General features: G+C 38.3%; 1 protein-coding gene and 1 long non-coding RNA gene across 2 annotated transcripts in view; one reads left to right on the top strand and one right to left on the bottom strand.

The window, feature by feature from the left end:
• LOC135480194 (paladin-like) overlaps positions 1-12,788 on the top strand; it is a 34,493-nt gene extending 21,705 nt beyond the window's left edge. The window contains exons 8-23 of the mRNA XM_064759966.1: positions 546-709; positions 1,471-1,546; positions 1,945-2,090; positions 2,263-2,374; positions 3,925-4,029; positions 4,759-4,854; positions 5,546-5,680; positions 6,253-6,369; positions 6,781-6,960; positions 7,242-7,292; positions 7,432-7,581; positions 8,255-8,404; positions 8,739-8,819; positions 9,201-9,341; positions 9,617-9,772; positions 9,983-12,788. Of these exons, the coding sequence (XP_064616036.1) occupies positions 546-709; positions 1,471-1,546; positions 1,945-2,090; positions 2,263-2,374; positions 3,925-4,029; positions 4,759-4,854; positions 5,546-5,680; positions 6,253-6,369; positions 6,781-6,960; positions 7,242-7,292; positions 7,432-7,581; positions 8,255-8,404; positions 8,739-8,819; positions 9,201-9,341; positions 9,617-9,772; positions 9,983-10,126 (2,004 nt within the window). The 3' untranslated portion in view covers positions 10,127-12,788. The remainder of the gene's footprint in view (positions 1-545; positions 710-1,470; positions 1,547-1,944; positions 2,091-2,262; positions 2,375-3,924; positions 4,030-4,758; positions 4,855-5,545; positions 5,681-6,252; positions 6,370-6,780; positions 6,961-7,241; positions 7,293-7,431; positions 7,582-8,254; positions 8,405-8,738; positions 8,820-9,200; positions 9,342-9,616; positions 9,773-9,982) is intronic.
• A 1,236-nt stretch (positions 12,789-14,024) lies between these two features.
• On the bottom strand, positions 14,025-17,743 carry LOC135477156 (uncharacterized). Its single transcript, XR_010445142.1, has 3 exons — positions 17,302-17,743; positions 16,546-16,700; positions 14,025-16,203 (listed from the first exon to the last, which is right to left on the bottom strand). It is a non-coding gene; the product is annotated as an uncharacterized LOC135477156 (long non-coding RNA).
• Between the last annotated feature and the right edge of the window lie 692 nt (positions 17,744-18,435).

The following is an 18,435-nucleotide window of genomic DNA, read 5'->3' as shown; positions in this document are numbered from 1 at the left end:
TTCATTACCAGTGAAAGCAGCCTCCCATAAACAATGGCACAATTCCATTCTGACCCTTTCTTGTTGTGATAATACAATAACTTCTTTATTAGAAATTTTGTTTCTAATTTGTTCTTGAGATCTGTGTATTTGGATTAACCATATAAACAGATAACAATGCCTAATTTATGTCCGGATGGTGCCTATCTTTAGAATTTCCTTGTGAAAGCTGATGCCCAGCAGATTGTTAAGCCTTGTAGAATTACACATGCTTCTTTACAGTGTGGGAGGGATAATTAACATCAAAACGTATCATTATTGCTAAGTTTTACATACATGTAGATATACATGTATATATGTATAGGTGTTACCAAAGATGATTAAGTATGTAACTAGTCCATACCTTCAGTTAATCTCTTTATATTATCATACCAACAGACAAATTTTTGTTGAATATATGAAGCTGTATGGAAGCAATACGTTTAAGCCTATAAGTGTTTCCAGATAAAGGTAGTCATGATGCAGAAAATTATCATTAATAAATGTTAATATGTTATGTTTCCCAGATTATAGACTTGGCAACTGTGAATGATGAGAACAAGTTTTACTTCTATAACAACCTTGAGGATCTGTCAAATGAGCCGCATGTGTTACCTGTCCAGTATGAGGATTACCTGTTGGTGTCAGAGGAAATCTATCAGAGACCTTGCTTCAACAATGAACGGATCAGGTGAGAACACAATTCTGAAGCTGTCTTGTCAAACCACATTTATACTTTGCTTGTTGTATCAACATGTTGAGTTCAATTAGTCTAACAAAATCTGGAAAACCTAATTTCATACAATTTTGCAATTTGTAAATGCGGCTTATTAAATAGGAGTTTGTCCTATGCTCATTCAACATGTCAAATTTGATTAGTCGAACAAAAACAGGACTAATGTAGTTTGGTACAATTTCTACAGTTTGACAAAGTGTGTCATATGAACACTGCTTACTGCCATTTTCAATTCATAACAATTAAATAATCACAATGTACTGCATACAGGGTCACAACATTCTAAACCAGCATTTGTCCTACATCTGTGTTCGTTCATCATGTCAAATTCAGTGTACAAGTTGACAAAAATTTGACCCATGTCAATGCAGCTTTAAATTCACTTGACTTCCTTAGATTCAGATTCAGCAAAATCTATCTGATATATATTTTAGGAAGCAATTAACCCTTTTTTCCTGTGTTTGTCATTCATATGAAGAGATGATTATATTTCATGATTTCATCTCGTGCCTCTGTTGGAAAGTGCATGCCTTTTAATTGTCTCTCAGTCTTTAACATGCTGGACAGGTTCCTCCTCACTCTTAATTGATATGTTCATCTAAGTAATGTGCAGATATCGCTGGACATCATGCCTAGTTACAATCATGCAGTTCAACAAAATATATTTTAGCTCTATATTCTTATCTGTTTTTCCCACCTGTGTATTACACCTGTAGGTACCAGAGGATGTGTTTTCCTGCAGACGGTGCACCCTCCACAGAAGATGTAGATGCCTTTATCAGTGTTTTCCGGGTATAATGATATTTACTTGTATTTCCCAGTTATTAAACTGCCAGTATTCATTTCTCTTCCAAGGCTGACATTTTCTTGAGAGTGTTAGGTAAATAATGAAATACATGTAAATAATGCAGTATATAAACACTGCATTAATTGCCATCAATAACAAACCATGCACGTAGATGTGTGTAGATACTCAGCCTCAACCTACATTGTATAATACACTTTGTTCTCATAGAGGTGAAATATCATGAAGTACGGTGTTAAGTACCAATCAAGTGAGTAAATAAATTACTTATCCACATTGCTTTGCAAAGTATTTACCTAATACAATAATAGCCTGATTCATCTGAAAAAGCTGATTTGTTTGTTAATATTAATTTGCTTTCTGTATTTTAACAATATAAATTTAGGAAGTTCCGGAGTTCTTTCTGTGCAAGGATAGTTCAAACCCAGCTTTGATCTTCACATGTCATTCAGGAATAGGGAGGAGCCATGTTGGCATGGTGATGGGTTGTCTTATGTTGGCACATATGTCAGGATTTCCTCCAGAAACAAAGTAAGTATATCTCCCTATTATCAAGAAAAAATTGCTATTTATTATTAAAATCATGTCAGAAGGTTGAAAGTAATTATTGTATAGCACATCACTTTGTGTTGAAAAAAACTGCTACCCGGAAATTGTACTGAATACCTGTTAAAGCCTGTGTGCAAATAATTTTGTTTTTCAGCAAGAAGGGGCCTTCCATCAGTGAAATGAATCCAAACTTTGAGAGGGGAGAATTTATGGCTATTTGTCAGTTGGTGCAAGCTTTACCTAATGGGCTACTCATTAAAAATCAGGTTTGTATGTATTTAAAATGGCTCCAGCTACAGATGATAACTTTCCAACATATGTTGGAAGTATGTTAAGTATGTTATTGGAGCAGAAAGCAACAGTCCAGTGAAGAAGTTTATACACCACAGTGTCCAGCTCCTACTATATTATGTAGTAAACACAACTGTCCAATATGTTTTAATATATTGGACAGTTGTAACTGTGACGTCACACGTACGGACTACTTTTTGTTTGTCAACAAGCAGACGACACAACATGATGTTCGTCCGTGCTCGTCCCAAAAAATCTGTGTCTCAGGACAGAACGTTCTACCTCACACCAATTCCCGAATGTCGCCTCAACCTGATGCAGCTGTGTGGTATTACTCCACTCCAATGGGAGAGCATCGTTTGGGAGAGCTAATGAAGAGGGCAGCCGAGGCTGCTGGACTGACAGGCCAGAAAACTAATCACTCGGTCTGAAAAAACAACCGTCCAAACCCTTGTAAAATCTGATCCACATAAAAGTATGCAGGTCACCGGACACAAATCCCTTGCTAGCATCCAGGAGTATGATTTTAAATTCGATCATGTAGAGCAGAAGCAAATGTCGAGTTTACTTCAGGGCAATCGCGCCTTCTGTCAACCATCTCTCGCGCTTCCACTCCCTGGCCGGTCAGTTCAAGTGCACACAAACGAAGTTTTCAGGACTCCGATGCCATCAACTTCCGCACAGAATCCCAAGGATAATCAGCTAACTTTCTCAGCAAACTCTACTTCTCTTTCATCCTCATCCAGTAAATATTACACTAGTCTGTTCGGTGGAGCAGTTTTCAATAACTGCACTTTTAATTTTCACTGAAACGTCTACATTCCTTTTCTTTACACTTCTGTTTGTAAAATACTGCTTCAGCCACGTGCGCCTGACCCAGTTTTCCGTCAGCTGATGAAAGTGCACCTTTCAGTATTCCATATTCATCCACAACCGGCTATCTGCTATTGTTACGCGATATGAAATAATTAGTTTTACCCAATTTGTTTAGCGTTCGAGTTTATTTACTTACGTTTTTGACAAGTGGATGTATAATAAATAGTCCTTTTCCTGGGCACCCAGGACTCGTCCGTACAGGACCATACAATCCAATAACCTATAAATATAGTTACGTCTGTAATTTCTATGGATTGTTTTTTCATATGTGTAAAATTTCAGTTTGAGAAGCCATTAATGGGTACGGGAGCTGGTCATCATTGAGTGGTTTAGATGCTAATTGTCTTTCTGCGGCTAACATACAAAAGGTGTGAATTCAGTCCTGTAGCCATGGACAGGTAATTTACACATTCTCCAGTTCTCAGTGTATGTCGGGTCAGTGCTACAATAAAGGGTTAACAATGACTGCATGTTTGCAGCAGGTCATCAACCAGTATGCTGAGCATATCAGTGTGTCACAAATGGGAAATTTTGCTTGCCAGATATTGGTGGCTCGCCTCAAGCACTCTGTTAAAGAAATAAGTATTAACTGACATGTAAAATTATGGGTACATATACATTAATATTATTCATTGCTCTACATTTCTAGGTTGACCTTGCTGTAGATTCATGTGCCGAGTTGTTGAATCTGAGAACAATCATAGCAGAAACAAAAGCCAGCTTGGAGGGTATAACAGATGACTATATTGTTGATGTAAGCGACCGTTATTTTTGGCTTCTGCTTTTAAGTTTTAATGACAGCGGAAAATATTGGACTAATATATGTTTACATAATGAATAATTCCTTAATTATTTACTAGTCATATTAAATAACAGTTAAAGTGAAACCTGTGTATCTTATGCTTTTGAAATTATTTAAGTTTAATTAAATACCCTACTGATAGCATACATTGAGTAATATTATAGTAATACAATGTATTATGGTTGGGAGCTCTACCCAGTTATACAATACACACTGCTGCTTGCCGGTTTCTGTAACTGCAGTTTATTTCTTGTTTATTTATGTAAAACTTAAATTTAAAATGTGAACACCAGTTGATGTATTTATCTAGAACTGGCTATAAAATTTGTTTCAGCTCAATTTTATAATATGAATAATTATAACGTATTATAAGTTATTATATGTTACATACCATGAACTTTGACAACTGAAAACAAATGTTGTATTCTGTCATGCTGGTTTAAGTGAGGTGAGCTTTCCGTGTTGTGCACAGAATTTGTAGATTTTGTGAAACTGACTGTTTGTGAGACCTTGGTGACAGAATTAAGGTGCTCAACACTTTGCACCAGGCCATTGGTAAAGCCTTAAGTTTGTAAAGACCGCTTGTCTTCCGCCAATATTGTGTACATATCTGTGAGTCACTTGTGGGAAAATTTATTTAAGACATGTATATTTTACGTGTCATTTTGTTACATTCTACAGGGTCATAGTGCTAAAGGATACCTGCTGGATAAATGCTGTCAGTACTTGGATAGGTACTTTTTCCTGATTTGCTTTAATGCCTACCTCAGAGAGCAAGTGAGTTCTAACTTAAGTCTACTAGTTGTTCATGTTATAATATTTATAATGGTTGTAAATTAAAAGAGGAAGTTTAAATGGTGAATGGTTGTAAGATATTGTTGTGAATCTATCAAGTTGGTGTAAAGGATACAGAAAAAGCTACTATAAAACGAAGGGTATGTTTTCAAGGAACATAGTGAAAAATGTGCCAAAAAATGAGAAATACTTTGTTTCTTTTTTGAGGCATATGTTATATATCTTAATAACCCCTCTATATTATGCACATTTTCCGTCAGTGGTCAGAAATATTCGGAAATGATGCCATCGACGAATACACCGGAAATGCAGTTTAATGCTCCCAATTGGGCCTCTCTCCTCAGCAAAGTTGTTTTGACAGATATTATTGTTGATGTCACCAGACAATTCTACATAATTTTTGACTGACCGCTGGTGCCTGAGGAAACTGTAGTTTAAAACCCTATAGAGAAAGCTGATTTTTAGCTTTTTAGTAGTTTTGTATGTTAGGACACATCATATACTAAATGAACACCAAGAGTTTCATATATCCATTGATGATTGAAATGCATATACTTGTTATGAAGATTACAAAGGATCTTTGTTACTGCCAATATAATTTTATGCAAAGCACTTATTTGACAATTTTTTGGATTTTGTGGGCAAGCTGTTGAAGATAATGTTTTGTTCCCAGTTTCATGTGATGTTTTGTTCGAGTTTCACATCCTGGTTACACCACCACCCTGAGTTAATACGCATCAGGAGTCACCTAGACAGGACAGAGTGGAAGACACCTGTTGGTCTGATCAGCTCAGGAGTGAGGTATCTGGTAAGTATGGCAAATTCTGACCTGTAAGTGATATGTCTGGTTACCTGTATATCCCAGGTATGAAGACACCTGCGGCTCTTATCACCCCAAGGCAGAGATATCTGGTGAATGCCAAAAACTCTTGATGTCTAGGTTATATCTCACATCACTTGTATCTCTCAGGTTTGAAGATACCTGATGGTCTTGTCAGCTCAGGGCTGAGATATCTTATGAGAAAACTCTGACCTGTAGGTGATATCTCACATGACATATATCTCCCAGAATATATGAAGACAAATGATCATCTTAGAGTTCAGAATAGGTGATATCTCACAGGTAAGAACAAATTTCAAATTAAAGTGAAACTTGAATGGGACTTATTAATTTTGATGTTACAAAGATGTCCAAATAAACAGGATGGAAAGAATATAAAAAGAATGCAACGTACAAATTGGCAAATATTTATTACTACATTTTGATACATATATTTTTCATGGGTCTGAAGTACCTTTTTTTGCTGATGAGGACAAAATTCTTTTCATATTAAGCTGTTAAAACATGCTTACAGATGAACTGACTGCTGTTGATTGCAGGTATCCGATGATTACATAGGCTTAGATGTCCTCAGCTCACAAATGGATGTACAAGTGTCCAACTTCCGTAAAGTCACAGGCCTACCTGTTTATGGCATGGCTCAGCCTAACAGAAATGTAAGCTTCTCTTTCTAATGCAATCTACTTTGAATGGTTTGTTTTGAGCTTTTGCTACAAGTATGTAATAAAGGGAGATAACCAATTTGTGTTGGAGAAAGCGATACAGGGATGTGATCCTGTAAGAACCTGATGAAAACACAAATGGAACATCTGATCTTAATTAAAATTACTTGGAAGTGATAAATTTCGTTTCATAGCTAATAATTCTGCTGTTTATGTGGAAATTGTGTTCATTTGGATATGGAGAATTTCAGATCATGTAGGTGTTTTTCCCTGAAGTGAATGCAGCATCGTTTATATCCAATCCATGAAGGTGTCATTGTGTAGTTAAGTTTTGCTCGGAGTCTGTCATTTTATATCTCACTTAGCTTCTGTTACTACCATCTGCATGCACCTGCATTGTTTCAGGGCTTGTGTAAGGTGGTGAGTCACCTGTTAAGTAAGAAGCAGGGTCACCCTGTTGTAGTGCTGGTGAACCTGAGGGATGATGTGGTTGTTGACTGTGATACAGAGACCTTCAGCGTGAGGGATTCGACAGACTTGGAGGAGCCTGTCATCATGCATGGTGTCACCAGGAAAGATATTGAGGTATGTGTAGCTGAATTCATCACCTATTGCCGGACTGGATCAAAAGTTAGTTGTACAAAGGCAAAATAAACAATTTGTATTAGCCCTGGGAGAGATGGTAGATTTGATATACCGGTTTATGTTAGTGTTAGTGACAGAACTTTAGACTAATATTATAGAACACAGCTATAGAGTAAAAAAGAAGAGGAAAGTGCTTTAAGCCTGTTCATGAACTCTAAAAGAAAGAAGGAAAATGAATAGTGGCTCTATCTTGATTTTTGAATTTTTTCTTGATTTTACAGGAAAAAGAAGAAAAACTGAAAGAGGAAATAGAGAAGAAGAACACTTTATCGGTTAGTTTCACTAAAAAGTTTTAACTTTTATGTGGGATATATTTGTTAAATATCCTTCACTTCATGGGTTAAACAGGTGTGTTATGCAAATATGGCTATAAAAATACATGTAAAATATGAATGTTTTGACTTTATTCAGGTTTACAGGGATATTTCAAACCTGCCAGAGACATTGCAGATTGGCAGTATACTAACCAGTAAAGACATGGTGGAGCAACAAAAACTGCTGACCCCAGAAATGCTGTATTACAGAGTACCAATGGATGGGGAGAAGGCGCCGGATGAACAGGTAAGGAGAAGGTAGAGTAGCAGAGGCTGATGCCCCCAAAGGTGATGTATTACAGAGTGCTCATGGATGGGGAGAAGGTCCCTGATGAACAGATAAGGGGAAGGTAGAGGAGCAGAGACTGATGTCCCCATAGGTGATGTATTACAGAGTGCCCATGGATGGGGAGAAGGTCCCTGATGAACAGGTAAGGAGAAGGTAGAGTAGCAGTGACTGATGTCCCCATAAGTGATGTATTACAGAGTGCCCATGGATGGGGAGAAGGTCCCTGATGAACAGGTAAGGAGGAAGTCTCTGCTAGTCTGTCTAGCAGAGACTGATGTCCCCATGGGTGATGTATTGCAGAGTGCCCATGGATGTGGAGAAGCTCCCTGACGAACAGGTAAGGCATCATAATGCTGGCTGCCATCGTATAAGTGAAATATACCTGAGTATTGTGAAAACACTGATCAGATAAGTAAATATATTCAGGATCATGATGAATATTTAACACTGCATTCAGAGGGGCCTGTGTTAAGAAATGTGTTCATTCCTTGAACAGTCAAAACATTTAGTTTAATATGTAGGTATTTAGTAATGTTTGTGAAGAATTTGATATCCATGAGGATTCAGTGTGATAATTTTGAACGAACATGGCACTGTTTTCTAACATTGAGAACATTGTGTACTTTGGCAGACGTTTGACCAGCTGATGGACATAATGAATGGGCTGAGGGAGGTGCACACAGATGAGGATGGGCCAGCTGTGGTGTTCTACTGTCGCACTGGGAAGAGCAGAACCACTACCGCCATGGCACTCGCAGGGCTCATTATGTGTCACAAAAAGGTAACTCAAGGAAAACTGCAGGGAGAGTGGTGGATAAGGAGAACAGAAATGGTTTCCCAAAGTGTCTTTGTGGTAAACATTGTTTCTGTTGATGCCATTACCTGCTCAATTTTAAAGCTGTACTCTGCTAAATACATATAAGAACACATGGTGTTTAACGATGTTCACCAAATAATGTTTTCTGCTTAATAGCAGGAAATCAGAGTCAGGTAATACATGTAGTACACGATAGTATATGTAGTATGATTTATATACTTTACTGTCAGATCATCGGAGACATTGACAGTGAACTTGTGGCACTTAAATATCATGGGCTCTCATCGTTTTGTCTCAGGGTTTTCCTTATGGAGCAAAACTAGGAGAGCAGGAAAGAGTGTCGTGTCCGAATGCTCAGTACACAAAAGGAGACTTCATTGTGAGTACTCAATGTTCCATCAATTTTTCTAGTCAGTGACCTTATTTGTGTGGAGATTTACCTTAAATGACCAAAAATTTTGTCAGTGACCAACTTACCCATTTTTAATGATTCTGAGAATTATATTAATGTTTATAGGTGTTTTGAAGTTTGCTTGGCACCTGGAATGATATTCTACTAGAAAATTGTAAGTTTCAGCACCAATAATAATATTTTGTGACATTTATTTGCCTTGAAAAATATACTGTTTAAGGGCAAAATTTCAGCTCAGTTAGGGTATTTATGGTGCCTTTGCCACAATATAATATATCAAAGCTTGCATGCATACATAATCAAGCACTTATGTTTATATAACACCATGGAAGTTTTGCTGCTCTTCAGGTGGTTCAGAAGTTGGTTCATTTGCTGCCCAATGGTCATCAGGTCAAGCGAGAAGTGGACTTTATCCTGGACAAGTGTTTTGAGACCATGACCCCCATGCATTTCCACATGAGAGAAGTCATCTTTGTGACTTACAATAAAGTAAGTAGGATGTCATTCTTTCGAAATTGTTGCTATGGGTGGGTAGCATGTAGGCCCCAGTGTTCCGTGTAGTAAGATTTAAACCTGCAATTTATGTAAGGCAAAGCAAGTTCCATTTGTTATTCATTAGAAATCAGACCAATGTAAAATTTTATGTGTGACTAAACTTTCATTACAAATGCTTCAAGCTCTTAAATTTAAAAGCCAAGATAAGAAAGTGTGTATGGCACTTGTTTTTGTGATGCACAGATTTTTATATGTTCATGTGTTTAAAGATGAAGAAAGCCAAGACTGAAGAGGAGAGGAAGCGCTTAAAGTGGAGGAGTCTGGACTATCTGGAGCGGTATATATACATGATTCTGTTCAATGCCTACCTTCATGCTGAGAGGTGGACCAGGTGGAAAAAACGCTTTAGTCAGTGGATGAAACAGGTGAGGACTCCTGTGACATAGGATTATAGAGGAAAAGATTCTGAAGGTGTGGACAGTGTTTATTTTTGCAAATCAAGCCAAACTCTAGCTCCTAAATTGTTGGGAATGGATTACTTCTTGTTCTTAATAATGGCGTGCATTTCTGAAATATGCTTCTGTCGTAGCTTGGGTCACATATGGGTCATTTTTTCTTGTTTTCCCTTTTCCCAGGTGGCCTCTAAAGCTGGAGTGTATAAGATACTGGATAACCTGGCCTTCTATGACTTCTCCCCTGTGCCTTGTGAGCTGAAGTCCATGGCGGCACGCTGGTCAAACCGCAGACCCCATGCTGCTGTCAGAGGAGTGTTCTCATGATCTGCTGCATGTGTGTTGGTGGCCCAAAATGTCACAGTGTTTGATCTCATGATCTGCTACACATGTACTGCAGGCCCAAATTGTCAGTGTTTTATATCATGATCTGTTACACCTGTACTGCAGGCCCAAAATGTCACAGTATTTTATATCATGATTTGCTACACCTGCACTGCAGGGCCAAAATGTCACAGTGTTTGATATCATGATCTGCTACACCTGCACTGCAGGCCCAAAATGTCAGTGTTTTATATCATGATCTGCTACACTTGCACTGTAGGCCCAGATTTTCACAGACTTTTATATCATGATCTGCTACACCTGCACTGCAGGCTCAAAACGTCACAATGTCTTACATCATGATCTGCTACACTTGCACTGTAGGTCCAAATTGACACATTGTTTTGTATCACAATCTGCTACACCTGCACTGAAGGCACAGATCATCGCAGTGTTTTGTATCATGATGTACTACTTGTGTGTCAGACACCCAAACCGTCACATTGTTTTATATGATGATCTGCTACACTTGCACTAGAAGCTCAAATTTTCACAGTGGTTTAGACTCTGACAGCCACATGAGTCCTCATGTTTTATTTCGTGATCTGCTACACTTGCACTGCAGGCCCAGATTGTCACATTGTTTTAGACACTGACAGCCACATGAATCCTCATCTACCTGTAACTCCTCTGTATGAAGGAGGAATTGTAGCAGATGTCATGGTCATGTTTTTAGATTAAGGTATTACATACATCTGTGTATTATATGAAGGGTCTTGCGATAATCAGCTTGGACTGCCCATGTATGGTTTATGAGTGGTATACGAATGGTGCACTTAGATTCAGAACTGTTCTCATTGTTTCTTAGCTGTTGAACTTCTGGTCAGTGATCTCTTGACAATCATTATGTTGCATGGAGATGTGGATAAATGTGAGCTGACTTTGTTGGCTGCAGTATATGAATAACAGTTATCATGTACATGTATCACAGTATTGCACGAACAGTTTTTCCAGGTGTATAAAGATCCTTGTACAAACTGTATATAGTTGTCACAGATCTAATTTTCAAAGTTGTTGAGCGGAGATGCCTTTTTTACCCCATGTGAATTCTATTCAGGCTGTGTATTGTTTTCAAACGTGTGTTTACACTTTTTGGCACACATCCGAAAACAATGGGATTAATGGGAGATATGGCTAGATACTCAATAGGTCCAAATAGAGGAAACCTAAAAGATGACTTAGACTTGGGCCACTTTGTTAAAGGTAGGAAGGAGTTTTACAAGTTTCTGATTGTTTCATCCCTGCAATATGGCGCAGTCAGTATGAAGTATCATAATATTGAAACGTTACAGTTGGACGTCCATTATGACCCCTGTTTTTATATGTCTGTTTATTAACAGGATTGGTGTAAACCCCATACTGAAGAAGCTCTCTCTTACACGATAGCCGTCACGGTCCGCCTAACATTATGATCAAGTAACTGCCATGATAACATTTATACAGTTCTGGTTGCCATGGTATTTATATTCATGTAACACTAAAGGGCGTCGCGCAAGCGGGCCAAGATTTGTAAGTAGAATATTTACTGAATATGTTGCAAACCTTTCAACTTGGTAGCAGCAAGAGGGAGGACAAAGCTTTAGCATAATGTGCCAGCAAAGTCTCCCTCTTTGATATTAGCATTAAGCATGCTTGTCAGAAAGTCTGCATGGCTTGGTGTAAACATTGTTTATTACAGGGACCAATTCATGGTCATTACGTTTTCCATGGTCGTGGTCATTTTTGCAAAACAGAATTCAACATGTGTCGACCATGGATAAACAATTTCAGATTTGTTATTTATGCCATACATATTCATCAGTTGCCTTATATAAATTTAATTTGTTATCTTGCAAAGGCTTCCTTGATTTTGACAGTCTACATAATTATCATTTCATGTTTTTACTTCTGTTTATGTGAACTCAGAGATTTCATTTAGAACTTTTTCGAGCTTCCTGACTGCAAAGTGTTGGAGGAAACAAAAAATAATTACATCTGCTAACAGTGTGAAAATGGTGATTTCAGTTTGTTTCAGATTTCAATTATATTTCACCTGACTGGAAGTCAGTATTCCATGTCCATTTCACTTGTCTAGCATTGCTGCATTATATAACTGTATTATGTAGGAATGTTATCATTTTAGATTTTCCAAACTAGATGTTTTCTTTCATACAAAATTACTTTGTTTGTGCAAGATTGCTTTGAGTTCCTTGTATTTTTTTATCGATGGTGAAGAAGAATCTCATAGTTTCATGGCAGCTAAGTTAGGTGATTTTTCAAGTCAGCATCCACATTCTGGAAGAATGTCCTTAATGCCTGTATCATGTGTTTGAGATCTGAGATTAAACAAAGTCCATTGTGAGAGTTGCTTATATACATAGTTTTATGATGTGCATAGTGCCCAATGTTATTTTTATTCTTTAATTGAAACGTTGTAGACAAAATCTAGTCATTGAAGGTTGATTATTTTCACAACCCGTCATGCATATTCACAACTTACATATATTTCCTATGAAACTTACTTTATATATATATATATTTGTGCTTGTTCATAGGTTTAATATACTGTGATATGGAGTTCAATTCAGAATGTTTGATACAACTCTTTCTTGTCATGACTATGTAACATACATTACAATAAAATGTTAAAAGAACTTAACACAAACACAAATACTGTCTTAGTTTTCTCCATAAAGTTACTAAAATTTAACTACTTAATATTGTAAGAAGAGGAAAGATAGCGTCAGAATAATCAAGAAAATGAACATTTTCATTTCTTCATAATGATGGAGATAGTGCTGAAAGAAACTTATTAATGCTAAAGCTAACCTATTTCAATAATTTATTTATTTATTCGATTTGATTGGTGTTTTACGCCGTGCTTAAGAATATTTAACTTATACGACACTGGCAAGCATTATGTTGTGAGGAAATCGGGCAGAGCCCGGGGGAAACACATGACCATCCGCAGGTTGCTGGGAGACCTTTCCACTAACAGCCGGAGAGGAAGCCAGCATGAGCTGAACTTGAACTCACAGCAACGTTGTGCTGGCGTGCTAACCCTCGCGGCCACTAAGGCCCCTATTTCTGAGATGCAGGAGGCTTGCGCGAATAAGTTTAATGTGATGTTTACTATAGGAATAGAGAATATATATCGTAAAATCTGAATGGCTATCACATGCAGTGTGGCACTCTTGAGTGGACGAATTTTGAGTGCCGTGAGAAAACTGCTGATTGGCAAATAAGCAATGCCAGTAAGCTGTATGATAGAAGGTACGTCGACGGGCGTTTAGTCCAGCAGGATGCCTAGACAAGCATATAGGTGGAATTCTGTGGTATCAAATGTACACGACCGGATCCACATGGCAGTCACACCAGTGCGTTATAAGGGTTATACTTCAGTTTTATTGGAATGAATTGTACTCCCGGCGAAAATCGTGGCTACTTATGTTAAACGGTCAGAAGAATCACGATTGCAGATACATATAGAAATTTGAGGAAGCTTTTCGAAGGACCATATAATCATTAATTCAAAGAGCCATTGCGGGAATAAGCAAGGGTGTTAGCTACCCTTCCCAATCTGTTCTCACGCGATGTTTTAGAGCACACCTAATCAAGGGTGAACTAATGAAATACTATTATTTCAATGGAGGCAGGCGTTATATCTTACAGCTAGGGCGTTCCATCAAGCACTGGCTTGTCATATGATGAAAACGGGTGAAACAAATTTGGCTTTAAGAGTAAAGCTGAATGTACTTAAATTGTCACAAATTAGTACTCTACAATGACAAATGGAAAACCATGACACCATTTTCTTTACTTCAATACTTCATGGAACAAAGTCTTTACAAAGTCAGGTTGATATTTGTTCAAATTTCTTGAGTCAAGAAAACAGTGTTGATCATCAAAACGTCGAATGCCGCACACTCGTGTAGCATGAAGGGGTGTTCAAAGTCCACATTCGCAAAACCCATTTCCAAAACGAGGTAAACACCAGTTCTCAACGGAATATGTAAGAAATAATGCATAATTAGTAAATAATTAACATGTAAATAAGAAGCAGTCATCAGTTTTCTGACATATAATTCAATTTTTAGACTCGTACAATCCTTGAAAAATTTCCAGGTTACTTGCTACTTTTTGGTCACTGAACGACACTGTTGTCTACCGCTTGAGAAATCTTGTATAAATGTCTGTGACTTGCAATCTTATGTGGAACTTGTGCAGGGAAACGTTTGTACAAGCTCAAGCAGTAATCTATACCAGATTGATCACACATTTCAATCACACTACAGCGTCAGGGTTGGAGGAAACCAAACAAAGCTTAGAGGAAACCCATCACCATCAGCAGGTTGGTGACAAACTTTCCCATGTATGATTTGAGAGGGAGCTGAATCTATGCGTCGCAACAGACATTCATACAGGTCCAGGTCTACAGGCCTCCAACAAAAAAGGATCAACGTTCTGGATCAATAATGGCAAGGTCAGTCTCCAAAAAACCACATTTAACACAAACCACCGAAGAACTAAGATAGTATATTAAGTACGAAATTAGGACGGAATCATGCAAAGAAAAGCAGTCAACAGTTTTCAGTGATGGTGGAAAGAAATTCTAGGCGAATGAATTAATCACTATACTACGCTAGCACACTAACCACTCGGCCACGGAGGCTCCAGAAATAGGTAATGAATTGTTTGTGGTGTCAACTTTTGTTGAAGCCTGTGCAATGAGCATGGATTCAGTTTGCTGTCCGAAAGTTGGGGTAATTCAGCTGTAGTTGCGAAATGTAACTCTGAAATCGACCGACACAAAGTGTTGGTCGAATTACGAAGAATAACTGCTTCTAACGAGCCGGATCGACGGTAAGCCACATTTACCGCATCTTCACAAGCGCATTAAGTCTTCCCAAGCGTAAATGGATGTTAACTGAGTGGTCCCCATAATCAACTAACTTGTTGTGAGTCTCACCGGACCAAAAACGATCCATGACAACGGCACAAATTCACAAAATAAATACATTTTCAGACACTTTCGGCCATTACCTCACTGTTAGTGTATCCGGCATGGCGATTTTATACAACATGGTGCATTTACAACCTCACAACCACAATTATGAAGCAGGACGAAAGCGCTCCTGGACAACTTGTCCATTCAAGAACCTTAGATTGAAAGCGTTTGATGGAAGCATTTCTGATAAAGGAATCGTGTTTTTGATGTAAACTAGCATACTTCATTATTTGAACACTGATTAAATTTACGCGTCTAGGATATTCCTGGCGTCTTTCGGGCATCACTTCGAAGTTTTGACTGCTCTCTGTATACATTACTCCAAATTTCTTACTTTGTTACTTACCTTGTTTAAAGATTGGAACATACTTACGACATACTCCAATGTCACATATACCCTAACGTTATATAATACATCTTCAATATAATCACCGAACGCCAATCTCTTTATTTCACTGTTAGTTAAATTACATATTTTGGGTCAAAACAACACGACTGTTTTATACAGAAACTCAATTGCCGTTCACTCTTGTTTTTGCGATAACTTCAAAGATCAATACTTAATGCAAATGCTAATACACAAATTAAGCGACTACACGTTGTGAAATACGGACGTCCATCGTGCCATTGATACTGAAGGTATAGTATACACATGTATGTATCCTAGGTCTACTCAAGCAACACTTCCACCCGAATACATAGCCAGGGCAAGATATATGATGTACATATAGAATCTATGTGATCCTTCAGCTCTTTGTACAGAAATTATCCCACTGGAATCCACAATCACAGCACACTTGTATCACTCCATTCAGAGGACGCTCAGGTAAACAAGAAAACTGAAAGTGACGGTGGTAATAATCAGCTGGTCCCTGATGATTCCCGGTGCCGAATTGTCTGTGTTACACAGCTGGTTTGTACAGCACGATGAGCAGCGTTTGTAGTCGCCAGCATTTTCACAACCCGGTTTACAAGAGCTCGCACAACGGCGCTCAAATGTGATCAGGCCATCATTTAGATGCTGTCTCTGAACCTATTTAAAAGTAAAATGCAATATTGTACTACGCGATTAAACAATAGCTAAGAAATTTGAGTTAAATGTATCTCAAGGATTTAGTTTACAATAAATTGTAGTTTTCATTGTTTATCAAACTAGAGCTTTTCTAACTTGCAGGCTACCAAAATATAAGCAACAGTTTAAGGAGAGGATTTGTATGGTGTGTTCAACCATTGTCAGGTGTTCAGGTTTGAAGGACATTACGGTACGGGTGACTGTTGATTATTCATTTAAGCGTACATATTTATATCTAAAAGTGGACCCATTTTGCACTCAAAACCATAAATGTTCACCTATGCCCAATATGCGACCTTTTACCTGGCAGAAAGTCTCGTCAGGTCCACATGTGGCCACACCCACGACGCTTATGTTGGCCAGCGACTGGCAGTGGGGTTCGTAATCAAGGCACTTGTAGCATTTCAGTTCCTTTTGTTTTGGCTCCATTTGCTTTACAACAACCTCATCGGCGGCTTCTGTAGGAAAATAAATTGAATATGGGAAGTGGATTTCTCAATGTGATTTAGGCGTGAAGGAGAATTATACCCACAGTCATAGCTCGGATATGGCGGTACCTGGTTTAAGCTCCAAATTCCTTTACTGTAAGCTTGTAGACAGATTCTGCAGGGAAATCAGTGGCATGAAGCAATAAAATAATAAGAGAATTTATCATACCAGACATTTCCTGCCACATTATAGTACTATATCTTTGAATTTAATTGATGTACTGGGGTGATAGTGATGACAGAAATGAAAGCAAGACATTCTTTGGCTGTATAAACCCATATATTCATCGGCTACAAACCATGTCTATGAAAGCCTGTGGGCCCTGACTTTACAGGAATCAATATCGCCATGGTAACGCCACTTGCTAACGCTGAGCATTTAAACAGAAAAAAGTCCGTAAGTCCAACTGATGAAACACGAACCACGAATGATGTGCAAATAGATGTATATATAACGGTATAAACATGGTTTTTTGTGTAGAACGAAGAATGGTGACGCAATAAAAGCATAAACCAAATTACAAAGTTAGACAAATGAAATGTGGTATGTACAGATGCATTGTTAACTTACGCGTCCAGATTACAGTTGTCAGTACTATCAGCGACAACAATGCCCTCCCCATCATCGAGCTATGGTATGGTGGCAACATTGAACTGACAAATTCAGAGGAGCCCCCTGATGTTACGGTATTCCGTCCACGCACCATTGTCAAGCAACTCTCATATCGGATGCACAAAAGAGCTCCGCAAACCCATGGATTACGTTACGTGGCAGCCAAGCATCCAGACCCGAGGCCGGTAACAGTGCTACTGCTTACATGCAAATGCAAATTGGTTTTGCAAGCGGCTTCGGCTCTGAACAGCTTCTAGCGACACGGTATTAGCCAGCATGTATCGTCAGTAGCCCGACTCCAGGGCACACAGGGTTACTATTAGTACATCACCAGAGCATGTGCCAAAGATATCGATGGGTCACCGTTTGCTAGCAGTAGAAGAACAACAGACAAACGACCACCAATTCGTCAGCTGACCACTGTTATATCTTGATCCCCCGACAATAGCGCTATCGATCTTGAGGTTATTAATTAAGTATGACGTCGTGTCTATTATGGGACAGAATTGCCTAATTAATTCACAACATCGCCAAGGCTAGCCTTACTTTGCGTCGACCTCGATTCATAATGACTGGAGCTGGTCCGTAACCTCCAACTATAGTATCCTTTACGGGTTTACGAGAATTTGGCAACATGCCCAAGAATATATATCGCCGAAATCGGATCACAGTTTATTGATTTCTTCCCCTCTTGGTGATGGCATGTTTATTAATGCTATACAATGCTATATTCTATACTATATGACACACATTTCTTTCTAGGCCTACACTAGAAATTAAAACTAATACACTAGTATTAACACTTTTAACGGTGACAATAGCCACAAGATATCACAAACATCAGCAAACTAAAATTAAGCTGATTTCATACATTGGATAAGGTCAGCTGTTTCAATAACAACAAAACAAATATAGAGGATCACTTACTACCTGGTAGCTACTCCGTCAAAATCTTATAACATCTACTAAAATATTCGTGCACCAGCGCATGGCAGCCGAATGTCAGCTGGATGGTGTATTATAGGAAAATAAGTGGTCATAACGAAGATATGTTACGGTTCTCGAATATGATACTTCTATATTCACAGGCTT

The sequence above is a fragment of the Liolophura sinensis genome, chromosome 1 (genome assembly GCF_032854445.1).
Source record: "Liolophura sinensis isolate JHLJ2023 chromosome 1, CUHK_Ljap_v2, whole genome shotgun sequence".
NCBI lineage: Eukaryota > Metazoa > Mollusca > Polyplacophora > Chitonida > Chitonidae > Liolophura > Liolophura sinensis.
This window is presented reverse-complemented; position numbering and strand designations above follow the sequence as displayed.